The sequence below is a fragment of the Dermacentor silvarum genome, chromosome 1 (assembly GCF_013339745.2).
Source record: "Dermacentor silvarum isolate Dsil-2018 chromosome 1, BIME_Dsil_1.4, whole genome shotgun sequence".
NCBI lineage: Eukaryota > Metazoa > Arthropoda > Arachnida > Ixodida > Ixodidae > Dermacentor > Dermacentor silvarum.
This window is the reverse complement of record NC_051154.1, coordinates 266368618-266387822: the sequence shown is the minus strand read 5'-3', so window position 1 is coordinate 266387822 and position 19205 is coordinate 266368618. Positions and strand designations below refer to the sequence as shown.

Sequence of the window (19205 nt, the reverse complement as noted above, 5' to 3'; positions counted from 1 at the left end):
GCAGTCACTACATAGTAACTGCACCAACTTTTTTTTCTCGTAGCAACTGGCATGCTTTTACAGGTAACCCTGTCGTTATGGTATCAAAATCTGTCAGAATCTTTCCCCTTTTATTTAGGCGACTGCTTGCATCATCACATTTCCTGTGACGTTGGTCGCAGCAGTCACGATGACGCAACTGCGTATACAAAGGCTTGGTGCTTCCGCCGACACAGACGCAGATGCCTGCTGAATTGGGCCGGCGTCACGCGTTCATGTAATGCGTAAGCCGAAGTTTAAAGCTGCGGACGGCCTGCTGGTTGCGCGCACCTCTTCTATGCGCGACGGTATAGCGCGTGCACGCCTGCAGCCGCGCGTGATGAGCCCGCTGGTCGCGTACTCACTAACGGTGTGTGCAAATAGCCTTGCGAGCAAGTGCCGATGCGCATCTTGCTTGTCGTCAAAGTTGGTAAGTGTACAGAAAAGAAAATTATTTTTCGCGTTAGGCTCCGCTTGCAGACCATTATACGCTTTGGTAAAGAAATCGTAACTGTAACAAAGCGAAGGAACACCTGGAATAAATGTTTCTGCTTCCCCGATGGGGAAAGCAAAGGAACAGCGTACACGTGCGCGCACAGCCTTTCGAAGACTCATGCGAATCGACCACTTCTGAAGCCATTTACTGGCATGTTTTCCTTCTCACTTTTCGTGTAACTGTCTTCGCTTTTTCTGTTTTTTTTTTTTTTTTCGTCGAAGTCTATAATTTGTTGTGTCGCTCGCGTAATGAGTTATGCAGCGTGGTAGTTTATTTACACTCACTGTATCCATTGACTGCTGTAAACCCTTCCCCCCCTCCTCCTCCTCCCAGCTCGCGTTGCATCAGTCGGACTTCGAAATCTGAATGGATGTCTCGGGTGAGCGCTCGTACGAGCAGTCCTTGCGCAACGCCTTCACACACGTATGCGTGTGTGTCGCACCGTATAATACACCGTCACCTCCTCGTCGTCGATCGGTGGGCCGAATAATCCTCGCGTCCGCTTCGCGTGACTCAGCCCGCGCGTCCGCTGTACGGGACGTCCCGCAAGCGCGCACGCTGCGTGTGTTGGCTTCGCGATCGGTTCGGATGCGGGGGCGCCAAGATCCTTGCCGTCGTCCTCCTCCTCACTTCCGTCCTCGGTGAACAGCGCCGCCAGTTGCCCCGGTTTCGCGCGCCGTGCTCGACCCGTGGTGGCGGTGGCGGACGCAAGGCGCGCCGCTGGGCCGCCCCGCGTTTTCACTGCTTCTATTGCCACGGTGCAGCGCTGGACAATATGCGAAATTCTGTAAGCAGGCTCTTCGCCACACATCTAAGTTGCCCTAACCAAGATGGCCGCGTTTCTGCTCGAGTAGCACTGTAAAATACTCGGAGCCACGCGTTTCGAGAGCGTGGATGGCGCGGGGAACGGGAGAAGTGATGTATACCGACCCACATGTTGGCACGTTAATTACGATTCCAGGTCGAGTTACGCCACCCTTGTTAGGTCAAAGGAGATGTGTGGGTAGAAACGCACTCGCAAATTTTCGCAGGAGGAAAGTGTGCATATTTTTCACGGGAGGAAAATTAATCGGCACCCGTACGGACAAGCGATTGTCTGATGTCATTCATTCTACTGCTTATCGCCGACAGTCACGGTTTAGATTGCTGGATGCGTTCCGGACAAACGCGCACGCACGTGCGTGCCCGCGGAGGGGAAGGGGGGGGGGGGGAGAAAAAAGAAAAAGTTTGTTAGGATGAGAACTAAACTGCGTCCCTCGTACGCGGCAATAACGTTGATACGTTCAAACCTAATTGAACATAGATTGAAACATGCGTTAGAGAGATACCAAATGCTTGTGATAGTAACTTTGATACGTTCAAACCTAATTGAACATAGATTGAAACATGCGTTAGAGAGATACCAAATGCTTGTGATAGTTTATGCCACAGTCGCGAGGAGGGATCTGTGCGTGTATATATTTTCGCGAAGTAACCGTTTCATTGTCAAGTTCACTGTGGTAGAACGTCATTCGTAGCGCACGAATCAGCCTGATCTAATGCGGACTCTTGCACGCTATACGGCCGTGCGCACGACAGCAAGGTTTCGACGTCTTTTAATTCGATTGCTTTATATAGGCGGACCTCACGCACTTGTAGGTATCCGTCTAACGAAAAATGTGCGCCGATCACGAAGGCACGTGCCGTCTAACACAGCGTCTTAAAGCGCTGTCACGAGGGAATAATGCGAAAAACTGGCGCCAGACGTTTCAAAGAGCCGTTTGGCACGAGAGAAGCATGCGTGCGATCGTGGCTTATAATGGTTAGAACATTGAGCTGCTGTGCTGGAAGACAGGTTCGATATCCCACTTACGCATCGGTCACGCATTTCTTTACAGCATAATGGGCAGACTTCACCCACGTTGGAGGTATCTAACACAATACTTGAGGTGTGCTCGAGCGTGCGCGATCGCGTCGCAGTGGACACGAAGTATCGAAATGTCACTTTTATAAATAAGTGTGCAAGATCGCCCTTGACGCGCGCGCGCGCGCGCGCAGCTGTTGACACGGCACAATTGTCACAATCTAAGTATGCTGAGAGTTAGTGGTGCTAAATTATTGCCTGGTTGTTTGCCTGGCTGTCTCTTCAACCACATTGTTCTGTGTTTTCTCTGCGAAGTTGTTCAATTTTAATGCGCACTCTGTTCCAGTGCGTTGCTATGGGCTGAGACCTTCACCTCCTCTCTTCTCAATACCTCCAAAGAAAGAAAGAAAGGGTTGACCTTTCTGCTTTACGCGTACCTGGCTTAAGTAAGGTGGTGGGAAATTGGCGCAAACGAAACCTTTGACATTTGTCAGTTCTGTAACGAAGGGAAGGGCTTGTTCGCGCGCGTGTAGAGATGACCTTATAACATCGAAGTGTGCGCTTCATCCCGGATGGTCAACCCGAGGGTCTAATAAACGCCCACATGCGGCGCTCGTCGAGCGCATGTCGAATCTCTGCGCTGTCTTCGTTTACCTCCTAAGCTACCGCTTCGTGCGCACGCGCACAATGCAAATACCCATGTCGTGGACTGAGGATATCAGAGTGGACGTGGACGGGTTTGGGGGTAGGGTTAGAACTGGGCGAATCAAATTGTCGATCGAGTCGGGGGGAAAAAGATGAGTCCCGGAGAGGGAAGAGCGGCGAGGATCAGATCCGGCGGCTCGTTGTTAGCATTTATATTGGATGTGTCGCGGCCTCTGCTCTCGGAGGCGTTCCTTCGCGCCGTCGTAGAGTATGCGCATGAAGGTATAGGTATACACACGACGACGCATTCATACGCTCTGCAGCAACGCGGAGAGGAAGATGGGGTTTGCGGACTCGACGCCGTTGACACGCATGACTTGGCCCCGAAGGAGGGGCAGCGGCGGCTGCTACATACGACGGCCGTTCTGCTGCACCGCGTGTCCGAGAAGCGACGCGCGTTCAGACGGTAAGCAACACTGCGGCCGTGCGGAGTGGCCGCGTGGCTGTGCGCCCGTGTTTGCGCAGCGGCGGTCGTCTTGCGGTCGCCGAAATTTTTGGAAGGCGGACCGCTTTCCCGGGCACGCATTGTTTGTGCAGCTGACAACAACCACCGTGGGAAGAGACGGGACGTGACAAGTGTTTTTTTTTTTTTTTTTTTTTTTTTTTTTAAATCTGCCCGACTGTTGAGTCAGGTGCGAGAATCAGGTGCCACCCGGACCGCGTCTACAAACACGTGGCCTAGCTAGTGCAGCTTCGCGTTTATAGCGAGAGAACGTGTTCGTAGGATGGAAGAAAGTTTCGCGTAGAACGTGCGTGTAAGCTTATACCCCGCGTTTCGTCGCCTCGCGCGCGCAAAATCGCCCCCTGTCGCGTAGCCTGTGGAATGTGATCCCTGTCTGGCGCGGACAAGTTTTGGTGTTTATTCTCCGCGCTTTGCGGGCCTTGCCACAAATCACCGACGCTGTCTCAAATTTGCTGGAGGGTTGGATCGCAAGTAACCAGCGCTGTTTGGGTTTTATTGAGAGCAGGGGAAGCTCGCTTCGCGAAATTCTCCCCGATCCTCGTGTTCGCGTAAATTGCGCCGCGAGTTTACGTTCTAAATTCTGAAGAATTCGTACTGATCGAGCACGGGGGGCGGCGTCCGCATTTCGTTGTAGCGGGCACCGGCCGATTGTTCGATCGCATGAGTGCCGCCGCTCCGGTGTGCGGGACATGTAGCATATACGTATATAGTCATGCGTGGCGCCTGTTGCGGCCCTATCTTGCGATATAAGGCCAGTGTGTTGTTGGCTCCGGGGTGGATGAGGGAACCAGAACGCAATAAAAAAAAAAAAACGTTGTATGCCGCTGGCGGGGGGAGTCGAGGAGGAGCGGGAGAGACCGGAAGCAGGGGGGAGCCCACCGGAACTGCACTTACCCAGAAAGCGTTTTCCGCGCGGGTGGCGTTGCCGCCTTTGGTCCCCAGGGTAGTGTTGCCCCAGTGGTCTACGTTGGCCCGGTGCGCAAGTGTGTTTGCATACTCGGCCGTTGAGGTGCGGAGCCCAGGCTTTACTCTGCAGCGTCGTTTTCCTTATTTCCCGCGCCCTCCTTGGCTTAGTTGTACTTATCCACGTGTTTGTTTCCTTTTCGCTCCTTGAACTTTTTTTTCTTTCATTTTTTTTTATTCCCAAGTTTTCTCGTAGATGCTTTCCACATTTTAGGCGTTCCGGTATATATAGTCGCCGTGAAGCGCGGCATGCACACACTCACGGACCCTATCGAGTGCCTTATATCAAATTAGTAATGAGTTATTTGTTTCCTCGAGTGAGAACGTACGGCCGTTACAATGAAGGTAGCAGCAAGGTGTCTCCTGACGTGTATGAAAAAGCGCCGAGTTGCGTCCTAGGCCGGTATTTTGTAGCACCCGCCGGGGTGGCTCATTCAGCTAAGGCGTTGCGCTGCTGAGCACGAGATCGCGGGATCGAATCCCGGCCGTGGCAGCCGCATTTCGATGGAGGCGAAATGCAAAAACGCCCGTGTGCTTGCGTTGTAGTGCACGTTAAAGAACCCCCAGGTGGTCAAAATTAATCCGGAGCCCTCCACTACGGCGTGCCTCATAATCAGAACTGGTTTTGGCACGTAAAACCCCAGAAAGAAGAACGGTATTTTGTAGCGATGCCTTTCCGACGCTAATGCCTTTTCACGCTGGGTCAGTGCGACGGTCCGCTCACGTTATCAACGGGATCAGCCGGCCGTGAGCGGTGGATGATAAGACTAGTATAGAATAAGCGATCGCTACAAAATACCGGCCCTATTCTTAGTCGAGTTTGAAAATTCGTGAATGAGGGGGGTGAGTTATCTGTGATCTATGACCGGCAGTTGGCTTCCTCCTCTTGCGTAGTCGTTATCCCCGTAGCGATGACTAGTAGAACCAGGAACCAGTCAAACGGCCTCTGGCTGGTTGATGGCCAATGAAAGGCAGTGGAGATCACTCGCTGTGACGACCTCTAGAGATGGTACGAATACAACGACCTACAATACGATTTTAGGCATCCAATATGATTCAGCATCCATTTTAGCCATGAATACCGCGCTGAGCCGCAGATATGCCAGCCATCGATATTAGAGAACGGCCCTTAGGAAGATCTTCAACTTAATTGCTACATATAGCACACACAAAAGCTGTTCAAAGGAAAACATCTTTTTTTTTTTTCTTTTTTTTTTTTTTTTTTTTTTTTGTGGCACTGGGAACATACTGCGAACGTTGCAGTCTCCGTTTAAAAGCGATCGTAAAGTCTGCCGCCGTGGTCCTCATTCTATGGCGGGCGCACGGGCATGCTACCGCGTCTGAATTAGGAGCCCGTGCTGCTGCACACTGCAGCAGGTGCGGAAGTTTCATAATTTTGTGTATGTCAGCCGCAAAAGAGGTCGGAGCTTCGAAAAACGCCTAACCGTGTGGTAGTTCGGTCACCTGCATGCTTTCTTTCCTGTGCCGTTTTTTCTATGTCGCTACTGCTGTTTTATTCTCGACCATAGACGCGCAACATCATTTTTAGTCTTTAAAACGCCCGATAGCCGATGGAGCCAATACGTTTTTCCCTCATTGTAGAGTCCTTAACAGTCTCTAGTCCTATGGTTATCGCTGAAGCGTAACGAGACGACGCGCTGTCCACTCAAAACGAAGGGGTTTCCGTGGCGACTCGTACCCGCGCACCGGCGATGAATCTCGACACGTCTCGTTTTTTTTCCCCTCCTCTTTTTCTCCGAACCTCTCGTCTCACGATGAGGCGGCGTACGCGCGTTTTTTAGCCGTCGGCACGCGGTGCATAATTTTCCGGTGACCGTTCTTTCGAGTGACGTGAAGATTGAAGGAGCGGCCTTGTCGGCGCGAGCGCTGACTGTTTTGCATGCGCATTCCTGCGCACGCTCGCGGAGGCTTTTGCAAGTCTTCTTGCTGCTCGATGTTGTCACTCCTCCCCCATTCCGTGCGTGGTTCGAGGACGCCGAGCCACTCTCCACTGCCTGGCTCGAGTCTCGGGTTTTCTCTGACTCACCTTCCGCGCCGCGTCGTCGAGGGGGGAAGCCTGCAGTTGGTTATCTGTAGTAGCGCCAGCAGCGGCGGGGTCCTGGGCGTGCTCGCCGCCGCTCGCGCGCAGCGTGGCCCGTATTTCTTTATGATGCAAACTGCTAGCGCGTCGCCGACGAGGTGCGGATGTCCCGTGTATTATTATGCGACCTGGCACGTTGCGTCCGCTCTTGAGCGTGCGCCCCCGCGTGCGTGCCGGACGGGCAAAACCTTTTTTTTAGGGGGCGGCTGAGTAGTCTGCTGAATGAACACGGCGCGCTCTTTTCGCTGCGTGACTGCCGGGCTTTTGTGGGGGCATTTTTCCGGTGCCTCGTGTCGCGTTTTCTTTCGTTTCGTTTTTGTCTGGCCGCTGAGGTTTGGTGGCGGTGTTATTACGGATGCCGCCTTGTCTCTTCTTTGTCACTTCCGCGCTGATGCTGATTAACTAACCTTGCGTGACATATGTTTTCTTACTGTCCTAGTTTCTCTGCGTGAGCTGTCCATCGCATTCAGTGACAAAGTAAATCGAAATCTGATTTCGCATACCCGTGGCACGCGGCGATTTTCAATCGCGGTGGCCTTCGGGCGTTCTATATGGTCTCGGTCACGCTTCGTCAATCGCCATCGACATTCCGCTGCACTAGCCCGACCAAGTTTGGCTCTGTGTTCGTGCTTGCATACGCTCGGAAACCGTCCCCTCGCTTGCATATATATATATAAGCGAGGGCAATTCCTTAAATGCGGATTTATGGCGTCCCAAGTTAGCTTCATTTCCTCGCGCCGCGGCGCCTGAAGCTTAGCGGGCCTAAGGTTCCCGGGAGCTGCTTGCTCAATGAGAATCGAATCGTGCAGCTCGAGTGCGCCTCGATTGCCTTTGTGATAGTTGTATCGTTTGCCCTCTGTGCTCTCAGCGTGTTTTTGGCGAGTCTTTTCGTTTCACTGGCTTCTGTTACTCGGTGGCCTTGTTCGTTTGATTCCGTGTTTATACTAGATACACGTCGCGGCGGTTGTGGCGTTCTCGCTGCAATCAGGGAAATGCCCGTCTGCGTAATACCTCATCCGCCGTTTGTTAGCATGAAGGCACGGTTTGTTGTTCACCGCGTGCCCTTTCATTTTTCTCACTCGAAGGGTGCCCGCGCTGCAACGCCAGCCTGCCACGTCGGATTCGGCCTCGAGTGCTGTGCGTAACAGCTCATTACCTAATCGTTGGGCCACGGATAATTATTATTTTTTCTCGCTACATGTATGAATACGCTGCAGAACATGTATAACGTGTGAGATATAGGCAGCGAGTGTGTAATGATCCGGCTATTTATTTCTCGCTCTTATCAGAAAAGAACGAGGCGAAGGCCTAACATGGACGTGGCTAAATTGACCATGAACTTCGAAGTATTGTTTTTCCATGATGTGCACATTTACTATAGTGTTCCCTGTAGTCTTGCTCTCGCAATATATCGGCGCTGTTTCTCTTCGCTTTTGTGTCATCTGTTTCAATAATCCGCGCGAGCGTTCGCATCCAAAGCTGCGCATACGTCGGCTGTTAGGGCAACTTGTAGACGGTTCGTTCGGTGTGCGAGGACATTGCTCGTCGGTTCCTCTTCTCTCGAGGGCAATCGCACAAGAAGCCACGCGCAGCAGGAGAACCGCTAATGCGGTGCACTTCAGTGTGCCCCCCTGATGCACGCTGCTGAGCCACGACTCGACCCCAAAAAAATGTGTGCGCCATACGACGATTAATGAGGACTATGCCCTCGCGCGACGCGATGGAGATGCGTGCTTGTTTGTACAATTCCTACGTAGAGAAGTGGTGTTCTGTGATGCTGTACATCACAGAACGCTATTTCACCGTCACAGAACATCAGCAACCACCAAGCGTGGTTGCTGCAATGATTGAGGTGACGGAGTTTGGGGCAGCTGGGCAGGCGGATCCGTGAGCAACCCGTCGTTGGTGCTTACATAAACAGTTTCTGTTCCGTTTTAGTTTGTGCAACGTTGACATCGCGTGCGTTTTTTGCTTACACTGCTGGCTGTCGTTTGTCGTTCGCCCCTGGGACACTTCTCTCTCTTTTTTTTTTTTTTTCATGAAGGTCCATTCCAGCGCGAAATTAGATCGTAATTGACGAGGATCGACCAAGAGTGCACCGATGGATTCTTCTCTCGGTTTGATTGCCGTGGCGTCGTTGTTTCTATAGGCAAGAGTACTTGCCCTCGAGACTGCGCTCTCGGAGCCCAGACAGGGACGACCAGTTTACTGGCAGCATATAGTCTTTCGCTTCTGCTCACGCGACTCTGTAGTTGCTACGGTTCGGAGAGAACTGGCCGAATGCAGACCTCGCTTTGTGATCCAGTTCTGTCGGTTCGCGAGAAGATTGGAGCCAAAAAAGCACGCGCGCAATTTCGGCGATTGTAATTCGCAGCGCGAAAAAAAAAAAAAAAAAAAAAAGTCCTCGTCCATCTCGCGTCTGGAGCCTCTCATGCTCCTCTCCGGAGCTTCGTCGTGTTCGGAGATTGAAGAGCCGAGCCACGAAGAAAAACGAGCAAGCAAAACGAAAGAAACAACGGGCGCACTCTTGTTCGCCGAGGCAACGCGGGATGAGAAGTCCGTAGAATTGGCGCGTGCGAAATCCCCTCGGGCCGCACGGCGTATTGAGGGACGATCAACTGATTGCCGCCCGTGCACGCCCGCTCCGAGGGAGGGAAACGCAGGAGGGGGGAGGCATTCCAGAGCGTTCGCCCGCGGCCTGCTTCTCTTCCTAATCCCTCTTCTGTTGTTATTTTGTGTCTTTTTTTTTTTTTTTCGTCTCCCTCATCTTTTTTTATACGGCGTGGCCGACGTTCTGCGACAAGATCGGCGCCGTTCTCCTTTAGCGGAGGCTCTCCGAAAAGAGCTGCCTTTTCGGAGTGCTCGTATATACCGGAGCAAAGTGGGAGAAAAGCGCCGCTTATCAACGGGCGAAGCGACGCGCACGCCGCGCGCGCGCCTTTTGTATACGCGCGATGGCAATCGGGCTGTGGCGGCGCGCTACCGCGCGCTCGGCCGCATCGCCAGCCCCGACGCTCGTCCTGTTGCTCGATTGAGGAAACCACCGAATCCAGGTCGTGTATTCGTTTGCTCCTGTTGCGCCGCGCTTCGGTCCCGTGCGCGAGTTTCTCGGCAGCGATGAGACCCACCCTCCTCTCAACCCTCCGTGTCCTTGCATGCGGTGCCGACGACTGCTCCAGAAGCGAACGTCGTCGAACGCCGCTCAGCGATAGAGCTCGCCGCCGAGTCCAATGTAATCCCTCCCGTCTTCTCCCTCGAGCGCACTGGCGCAATTCGAAGTAGCGGCAGTCGGTGGTTTGACCGGCGCGCACTGGCTTCTGAAGAGGCGCACCGATGATGCTGGGCTCTCTTTAAAAGGCTTGTGCCTGAAAAGCAAGCTCTCCCTTAACGCATTTGGAAGAGTCCAGAGAACATGCTGTGAATTAGAGGTTCCTACAACTCGGCATCTTAGTCGCCTTGTTCATGGTAAACGTGTATCGAACACAAATGTTCGTTCAACCAAAGGGAAGACATTCTCATTGTTTTTACCGAACGTAATATGACTTTTAGCGAATCTTCAGTTTCGCAGTTCAACCGGGTCCCGCGTAATTTTTAACTTGCCGCGCGCCTGCTCAATGCCGACTTGTAGCGCCCGACAGATGGATGGGTGTGTATTGTGGGGGGTGTTTCGATTTCACTGCTGAGCGTCGCTGGTGGGCGGGAAGCCCTCGATAGTGCGTTTCGAACTCGCGCGGAAGCTGACTCACACCAGCGCTGTTATAGATAGTGACACGTCTTGAGAGTCGCGGAGGTCGGCCGCGGGTGAGAGGCCTATGCTTCTATCTTTCCGGCAGTCTTTGGACTTGGGGTGTTCGCAAACGACCTAGCGGCGAGTGGTGGTCCCTGCTTGATCATGCTCGCTTGTATCGCTGCTCCGCATGAGTCAAGGGTACTACTGGGTGGAAGCCTCTCTGTTTACTTATGCACCGAGCGTTCTTGTCCGGTTTCTCTGCTGCGGCGCGCTGTAAGCAGCCGCGTGTTTTCACATGCGGTCTTCCGCACATACGCTGGACAGAAACACCTTCTCACCTTCGCTTCTTTCGGGCCTCCACGTAAGTGACACCCTTCAGCCTATACTCCATTCCGCAAGTCATTCGCAGCACTACCGAATGTATACGGCGTAGACAGGTAATATCCTTGCGCAGCAGAGTATAATTCCGGGCGAAACAGTCTGATTATTGGCGGGATTAGAGAGTTTTATTTTTGCTTGGTACATGATACGATACGGCGATACGTGACATGTTAGGACCTTTGCGCATGTACGACGTATACGGCGAATTGCTGTGGCGGTGAGCAGACGACGCGGCGCGGACGAACACATCTCGAGGGACATTCGGCCTTTGTATTGGCTAAGGACGTACTGCAGGTTACGTAGTGCTGCAAACGATTTGTGAGATGGAGTATTAGGTATCGGCTCTGGCGTGGTGGCGTGTCAGTCGACTCTTCGATATGGCCCTCCTGTGTTGGGGGCAGACATAGGTAGAAAAATAGGAAACTCGTCATAAATGCTCGAATTATTCTGAGCATTATCTCGCCTCATTCGGAACAGAGCCGAAAATATAACATTTTGGTGCAGCATTGTTGCTATGCTCGACTACTTGTGTTTCCACACAGTTTACCGGTTATGGGCCGAACCTGACTGCGCGCAATTTCCTCTTCGTCGTTTTTTGTTCCGCGTACTTCTTGCATTTAGGCCAGCGATGGAGAATGCAAGGCATGTGATGGAATATAGGACGAAACGATTGTCCGGAGCTAAAATAATCTCAAGCTCGCCTCAGCGTCTGCAGTTGATAAATGATTTGAACATGTTAAATCTGTCGACCTTGCGATTTGTTCTTTAGCTGCCCAACCGACACATCTGGCCGCCTTGTTACCGAACCGTATACCGCGGAGTCCGCGTCGGCAAGCGCTCTCAGCTTAACATTCGTGCACACGCGCACACCGTCTTGACCTTCTTTCGTGCCAGGCACGCGCAACCGGCCACTCAGGCATTCCGTGAAACGGCATATGCGCTTCGTAGCTTGCGCGGCGGTCGACTGGGGCGGGATTAGAGCGTTTCTAGAAATAGCGATAGTCAATTGCCCGCATGCACCAATGAGGACCTTAGCGCACGAAAACACGGCGTTGGCGGCGCTGCTCGAGAGCAGAACGGTGACTTTAGCAGAACGTGAAGTGCCTCGATGCGCTCTCTCTCCCCCGAGCTCGTTGAAGCATCCTAGCTGAACGTTATCTTGGTTTGGCTAATTGTTTGGCTACACAGGGCCAATGGGGCGGGCGTCTGCTGATTCGAACTAAAGCCGAAACTATAGAGGTGCGACCTACAACGTCTTATTCCTAACGCGCTGCTGGTTCCTAAGCTTTCAAGTTTCTTATGCCGTATGCAGGCTCTATCTTTTTTTTTTTTTTTTTTTTTTTTTTTTTTTTTTCCCTGTACGATGCGAACATGTCCGCATCGGGGCACCATCGGAACTGAGGCGGCCAGTAGCCGTCGACTAAGGCTTCTCTGATAAAAGCATTAATAATTCGCGAACTTATGCAGCGATAGTGAGAGCCACAGTGGGCGCGTTTGCCACATTCTGGATTGAATCAATGGTCGGGAGAATGGCCTTCGCGTGCGAATCGCGTACGCGTGTGTAAACCGACGCGGATACGATAGATCACAATATGGAGTAAGAAGATAAGCGAGGCTCCGGGGTTGCAGTGTGTGCCCATTGTGCTCTTTGTGCTTGCGATCGAAAGCGGAGCTGATACACGCCCGCATTCTTCTCTGCCCCACTTGGAATGAAAAGTGGTCTCGTGCAGATGATCCATAAAATAGGCTTCCATCAGGGAACAGTGCGAGATGAATTGCGTCGTTCTCTGTAGAACCGATGAACACAATATGCCGCGTCGTGTCGGGCCCGTTTGCACGCTCCTGCCGGCTCTGTATATACAGGCGAAAGCTCCCGCAACATCTTTCTGCTTGGTCGGCAGGGGCCTACTGGTTCACCGTATACAGCGCTGTGTTTGGTTTTAAATCGCGCACTTGCAATGCAGACCTAAAATTGCGTGCAAACCCAAGTGGCGGCGGCAATTTTGTGAAAGTGTAGCATGACATCTGTATGATAGTGCGTTTCAGCGTGCTGTTATCGATACTGCCTCTGGGCGCTGCTCGTGCGAAAAATAGAAGCGCTCCGAGTGTTCTGAAAGTATACCGGGCATAACTTTAAGGCTGTGCTTCTTGTGGCAGATGTATGTTGCGGAGACTGCTTATTACAAAGGACTTTACATGGTCGCTATGTTATTCTGTCGATGTGGGTGCGCAAGGAGTGAGACATGCAAGCGCGATGCGTGCATCTGTGAGGCGCTCCTTGACGCTGCCGGAGATTGTGACTGCGTGTCACGCGATTGCGACATGCCCTCTCTCTCTCTCTAGAGAGAGAAGGGTGCTCTCAGTTGCTGCGGCTGCACAATGCGAACCGTTGTTCCTGCCACGCGTGCGTTTCCTGCTTTCCCTAGATGCGGCTCCGCTCTTCCTCGAAGAGAAAAATGGCCGAGCGGCTGAAACTTGCGTCGGCTGCCACGTTTAGAGCGCTTTCCTTCCTTGCAGTGTATATATCTGGCCTTAACGGGGGGAAATGGCTCGGGAGGAAGTCACCCAGTAGTTCTGACGCATTGAATATCGGATGTTCGGCCTATAGTGCCTACCGATTTGTGCATGTCTGGCAGTCGTGCCGTTTTCGTCGCTTGTTTTAATAAATATATAGGGGCTTCGAAAATGGTCTTCGTTTCTCTTTTTTTTAATTCTTAATGCTAGGAGCCAGCCCTTTGTCTCCTTCCTCTCGGAAGTTCTGCGTTTTGAATGATCACGTTTACGCACTTGTTTACGGGCTTAAACTATCATTCTTCTCCCTTCCCCCGGTTGTAACTAGCCAAACTCGAATAGCTTGCTCTGACATACTTGCAGGCTCTATTTGTGAGCGGAGTTTTCTTTGGTGTCCTGCCCTTAATAAATAAATAAATAAATAAATAAATAAATAAATAGCATATCTAATGCACAACTCGTTAAAATAGCTGGAAATGTTACTACCGTTTCATTAACGTGCGTTTGCGGTTGGGAAACATTGTGACGCAACGACTCCTGCACAAACTCGTGTAACTGAGGCACACAGTGAAATATATTTTAGCGAGAGAATTGGGTCGGGGTATGCGTGATAGATATATTTTTCTCGGTGGAGTACTATAATGTAAGCGTTATCTAGCGGTAACGTAGGGGAGGTTGGGCCTTCGCGTACTTGCCTACCTCCTCACATTCCCCCCCCCCCTTTTTTTTTCCCCCTTTTCTCGTTTACCCTAGCTAAGTGTACCGCTATGTAGCTGAAGAGGACTATGCGGGCATCTCTCCCTTCTTTCCTGGTGCTGCTGCTTCTGAGCTCGGGGTCTGACACTTGTCTCCGCAGGCCAAGTCCTCCGGACGCGAGGCTGGCAGGTGCGCCCTTTGTCGACAAGTTCCGCGTAAAAAAGGCCCTCCGGTTGTCGGCCGGCGTCTTGTTCGCTAGGTGCCACACGCGCCGGTTCTCAGACGCGTGTCCTGTTGTTTTTTGCCGTCGAGGATCTGGGCGCTGCACCGGCATGGAAGTTCACAGTGTTTCTTTTTTTTTTTTTCTTCTACCGCGGGTGGCGGACGGAAGTGTAGCTGTTTCGGTCGTCTTTTCATTTTCCTTGCGGGTCGCTATCGCGCCAATGCCATTCAGTCCTGTGCGCGTACGGATAAAAATATTGAGCCTCGTATGTGCGTAGAATAGGATCGCTGTTTTTCACCCTGCGCCGAGGTTTATACGGCCCTGCTGACGATGTCTACAGGAATGCCGAGCGCAAGGTAGGCTCGTTGTCTTGCGATCTGTAGGTGTTCGCCTTGCGCTCATGCGTGCGCAAGGCGAACTGTCTTTGTATCTGCTACACCATAGAAGGTCTTGCGAAAGAGCTTCGAGCACAGTTTACTAGCGTCGCTCAGATAACAGAAGGGCGACGCTCTCGTAGAAAATCACGATTCGGGGGAGGGAGATAGAATGCTTGAACTAGGGTAAGGGCCATCGGGGGGGCCTTGCCGCTTGACATTACGGCTGGAAGCCCGCAGGGCTCGGACCTCACGTCTTGGAGGGATTGAGCCTGCACCGTTGACTATCGCGTGTCAGTAGCGCTGGCAGGTGGCGAATATCTTATCACGTATACACTCGTGATCAAAAAGACCAGGGGTTCCCCGAAAACACCGAATTTCTTGTCAACTCGGACTGACTTCCCGAAACTGACGAATGCACTGCGATGTTAGCAATGTCAAGCATCGATCATTATTTTTTTTATTTTTTTTTTCGCTGAACCCCTTGGTCCACATACTTCTGACAGCGGGCGTAGTACGCTTGCGCTGCTTGGTTGTGAAGCACGCGCGCCGGATTCAATTTCCTCGGCGATTACGTGCTGCCCATTCGCGAGGTTTGCGATCGTATATAACGTTTCGGGCCGTCGCGACATTCCATTTGTTCACTATAGGACCATCAGCGATGCACACACACAGCGGACTACGGCTAGGTGCCTTTCGACGCATCGGCACGTATCGTCATAGTGTGCGCTTCTGCGCAACTGCGCTAGGCTTTATACGTGCGTCCTTCGCTGGTTCCCTTTTCTTTTCGCTCCCCCACTGTAACCCGTGATAGCACTTTTGGTTTCCGTTTCCTGCGACTGAGGCAACTCGTCGTCGCCGCCGTCAGTTTGTCATTTCCTCGCATCGGCGCGTCCGTAGGCCGCTCTCGCGCTGCTGTCGAATGAGTTCGTCGGGCGATTCACCTGTGCTCCCCTCCATCGGATACTCGGCCGGTTTATATGCGGCACGACGCTTTGATTGTTGTACTGTCAACTAGTTGGGGACGGTGTTCGTGCTTTTGGTGAACTGTGGCTGCTGGCACCAGACTTCTCGCTATGGTCGTGGCACGTCGCCTCTGGGACGTTCTCGACGTTGGATGAGCGTGCTCGAACGGTGGGGCCTATTACCCGTTTCGGGAAACATGCAGCGCAGTTTTCTTTTTCTTTTTTTTTCTTTTTTTTTTTTTTTACTCGGCCAGTTAGTTGCCTTTGCGTTGTTCCCAGAATGTCGAATCAAGCAGTAACTGTGTCAACGCGACTTTATTTGGCCGCTTGAAAAGCTACAAAGATAGAACAGACTGCTATGTCGTGTTTCATTCTAGAAGCCCGTTTGTCCCACGGCCGGAAACGCTATGCGACATACGGGGTCTGTCGGTAATGAGTTTTTGCCGCGAATGAGTTCTTGAGAAAGAGGTAGAAAATACGCACGCTTATGTTCGGTTTGATTGGGTGCTTTGCGTAACAGGTAATTAGAAAAAAAGAAATGTTAGGGACCTTTCATTGTCGCCTTTTCCAGCTCATTTCTGCTGCTCCGTGTTGATATTTTTATCACCTAGGCTGTGCTTGAATTTGCGTCTAACTAGCGAGCGTTAGAAGCTAGAGAACGAGACATTAAAGCTTCGCGCAAGATAATTGTTTCGGTAATTTTAATATTTTTTTTCTGGATAAGTCGAAGTTCATTGTCTGTTGTGGCATCGTTGCTTTATTATCCTTAGCTTATACCTTATGTTCTCCATCACCTTTGTCGGTAAATTTGGTAAATTTTTTTAATGAGTCATAAATAGTTTGGCTATATATAGTATTGTTCATTGTATGAAACGCTTCGTTTTACTGATTACAACGTTGTGCTTCGACTACGGAAATTAGGAGAGCGGCATAGGTAAGGAGAGAGGCATAAGGAACAAAACGCTGGTTTTTCACTGAGGATAGGCAGGTTCATTTTCTCTGGGACTTTCTGCACACAACTCTGCCATACAACCTGACGCCTTTGTTGGTGACGGTTGTATGGCACTATATATGATAGTGAATTACTCTGTGCATCAGCTTAAAGAAGTAGTGTTCCATTGTTCATCCTTTTCCTCCACTTGGCAATAGCATGCTTTATGAGTTGTTCCAAGAAGTTGCTCGGTATCAAAACAGGTGCAACGCTTCCAAGAGTGCCACTGCTGGTAAAATATATTTTTCGGTGGTTTACCCAAGCACCATGAATGGAAGCACCTCATGTACTTCCATTTTATCTTAAGGAGTTTCAATGGCCACAGCTAGCAGCCTTCATTTATTTGGCTGCTGCCCTTGAGAAGTGTAGAGAAGAGAGGGGTCCCTGTGTCATTTATTTAGCGTTGTGCAAGAAAAGACTTGACTAGCGACCTGCAAATAGAAGTAAAAAAAAATGACATGTGGGACTGGTACAATTTCATAATTACAGTGTTAACCTTAATTTGGCGTGCAAAAACTGAAATCCACATCTACTGGTGTTTAGCCATGAAAGTGTAGCACTTCATGTGTGTTTTAAAAAATACAGTCACTATGGACAAATTTGAACGTATCTTTTTATAGTTTCTCTTCCTCTGTGGCTATAACAGCGGAAAGTCTAACATTCTTTTTTTTACGGAAAGATTAGATTGTTCATTCAAAGTCATTACAAAAGCAGTCGAAGATGTCTTGCTTGGTCTTTTACATTAGTTTTGTGTGCGAGCATCACTTAGGTTAATGGCCTTTGTTCTTTTTGATAATGCACTAAAAATGTTCACCGTATCCTTATTAAGCTCTTCTGTATTGCTCATTTCATGGAATGGACTTTATATTAAATGTGTCTATATGTGTTGTTGTGCAACTTCTGGATACTGTTTCCCCTGACACTTGTTCCCTCTTTCTTTCTATGTTAGTACCTACTATTATGATGTACCTCTTGATTTGCTGAACCTGTTTGGCATCTGTTTAGCAGCGTCAGAAATTATATTTCTACTTGCAAAATGCAGCTTTCTTAATTCTTGCGTTTTGCCTTTGTCCTCCCGTGCAGATTGACTACCCAGACTGCGAGCTGCTGCGGCCGGGGCAGCGGCAGTCGTGCACCACCATGAACTTGGAGCGGCTGCTGGCCCTCGAGCCGGACGAGGTGGCCGTTGAAACAAGGCACCCGCACCACCACCTCCAGGTTGGTTCATGAGATTTAATTTTGCTGCCATTGAAGACCCTTTGAAGTATTGTAATGAGGGTGCACCCAAAAAGTAACCAGAACATATGTGCATACATTTTTTCATTTTTTTTCCTGAGGTACATTGGTACTTTAAGCACAGTGTTGCAGCTGTCGGCTCATTTGCTTGTTATTATTCTAGGCATCATACTCGTGTACATGAAATGTTAAGTGATTTTCTCATCACGTACCGCAAAGGTAACAGTGTGTGTGTGTGTGAAACTGGTTTCTTCCACTGGCTTGATCATACAGTGAAGTATCCACTGCACCTTTTGGTCAATGGCGGATATATTTACTATGAAGAAATGCTTTTGTGAAGAAATATATATATATATATATTTTTTTTTTTTTTGATCCCAGGCTATGAAATGTTTTCTGGTTGGGGCTACTTACATTTTGTGGAAACATCTGCTGCTATACCTTTTTTCTTCTTTGTAAGCTCAACTTTCCTTTTTCTTAGGTGGAGTTAATCATTTTGCTAATATTTCTGGTAGATCTTCAGGTCATAAATTCGAATATGGGTAATGAGTGTACCTTGAATATTCATTTATGCAGGGGCTGCTGTTGATATGAAGAAGAGCGATTTAGGCACTTAGAATAGTTTTTTTAGATGGACTAAATATCCTGCATGTATTTCACATAAGTAAAAATATGTCAAGAAATATTGTGAAAACTCAGAATTCCTTTTTTTCTCCTTCAATTTGAAGCTTCCATATTGTGATAGTCTGTATACTGTAGCTAAAAAGTTCAAACACCATCGTTAATGTAATGACATCTAACAGCAATTCCTTAGTGTACCCATAGCAAAGAAGCTGGGCTTAGACAATAAAGCCCTTAAACAAACATTTCCTTAAAATGCAAATGTTCCATAGTAAAAATATCTGGTTAGCATGTACCTGACCTTATAATTCAGTTGGCTTCCACTCTTTGCAGTTGTAAATTTCACCAAACAGCAAATCTCGCACATAGACTGTTCTGCATAGACAAATTACCTCACTCAAATATCTCTGCACTTATGGAGACGTGTGCAGACCTTTTCCTTTTTGAGGCTTCATTTTTAGCCTGGCTATCTGAGCACTGAAAGAATCATTATGCAACTGTGCTTGAAGCAGAACGGAAAGCCCAGAAATTTATATCTGCCTCTAACATTCGAGCTTTTCCCTCTTTTGAATGAGAGGTTATGCACAACCATTCTCACAGTTAAATGGCAGTGCTACTAGTGGATGCTGGCAGTGTGTGTTTTTTCTGTTTTCTCAAGTGTATTCATGATTAGTGGCTTTTTGTGGCTGTGATAGTTGCATCACCAGGTGCCACAGTATGCAGTGGTCCTTGGGGCTTGCAACTGCGGATCACGGCTGTAAAGGTGTGCCCTATTGAGGCGAGATGAAATCCCATTTCAAACAATGTTTCAAACTAGCTGTGCATCATCACTTAGATCCATACTGAAGGATATGTGATTAAAATATTTTCTAGTGCATTTATTTAGCT

The 19205-nt window shown here is 50.0% G+C and overlaps 1 protein-coding gene across 6 annotated transcripts in view; it reads left to right on the top strand.

Annotated features, from left to right (window-relative positions):
* Window positions 1–19205, top strand: part of LOC119437141 (rap guanine nucleotide exchange factor) — a 598134-nt gene that overhangs the window by 537923 nt on the left and 41006 nt on the right. For 5 of the 6 annotated variants that reach the window (XM_037704211.2, XM_037704208.2, XM_037704210.2 and 2 more), the window contains one exon: window positions 17544–17678. In XM_037704211.2, coding sequence (XP_037560139.1) covers window positions 17544–17678 — 135 coding nt within the window. Of the gene's footprint in view, window positions 1–15400; window positions 15639–17543; window positions 17679–19205 lie in introns of those variants that run through there. The other variant, XM_037704213.2, reaches the window with a different exon arrangement.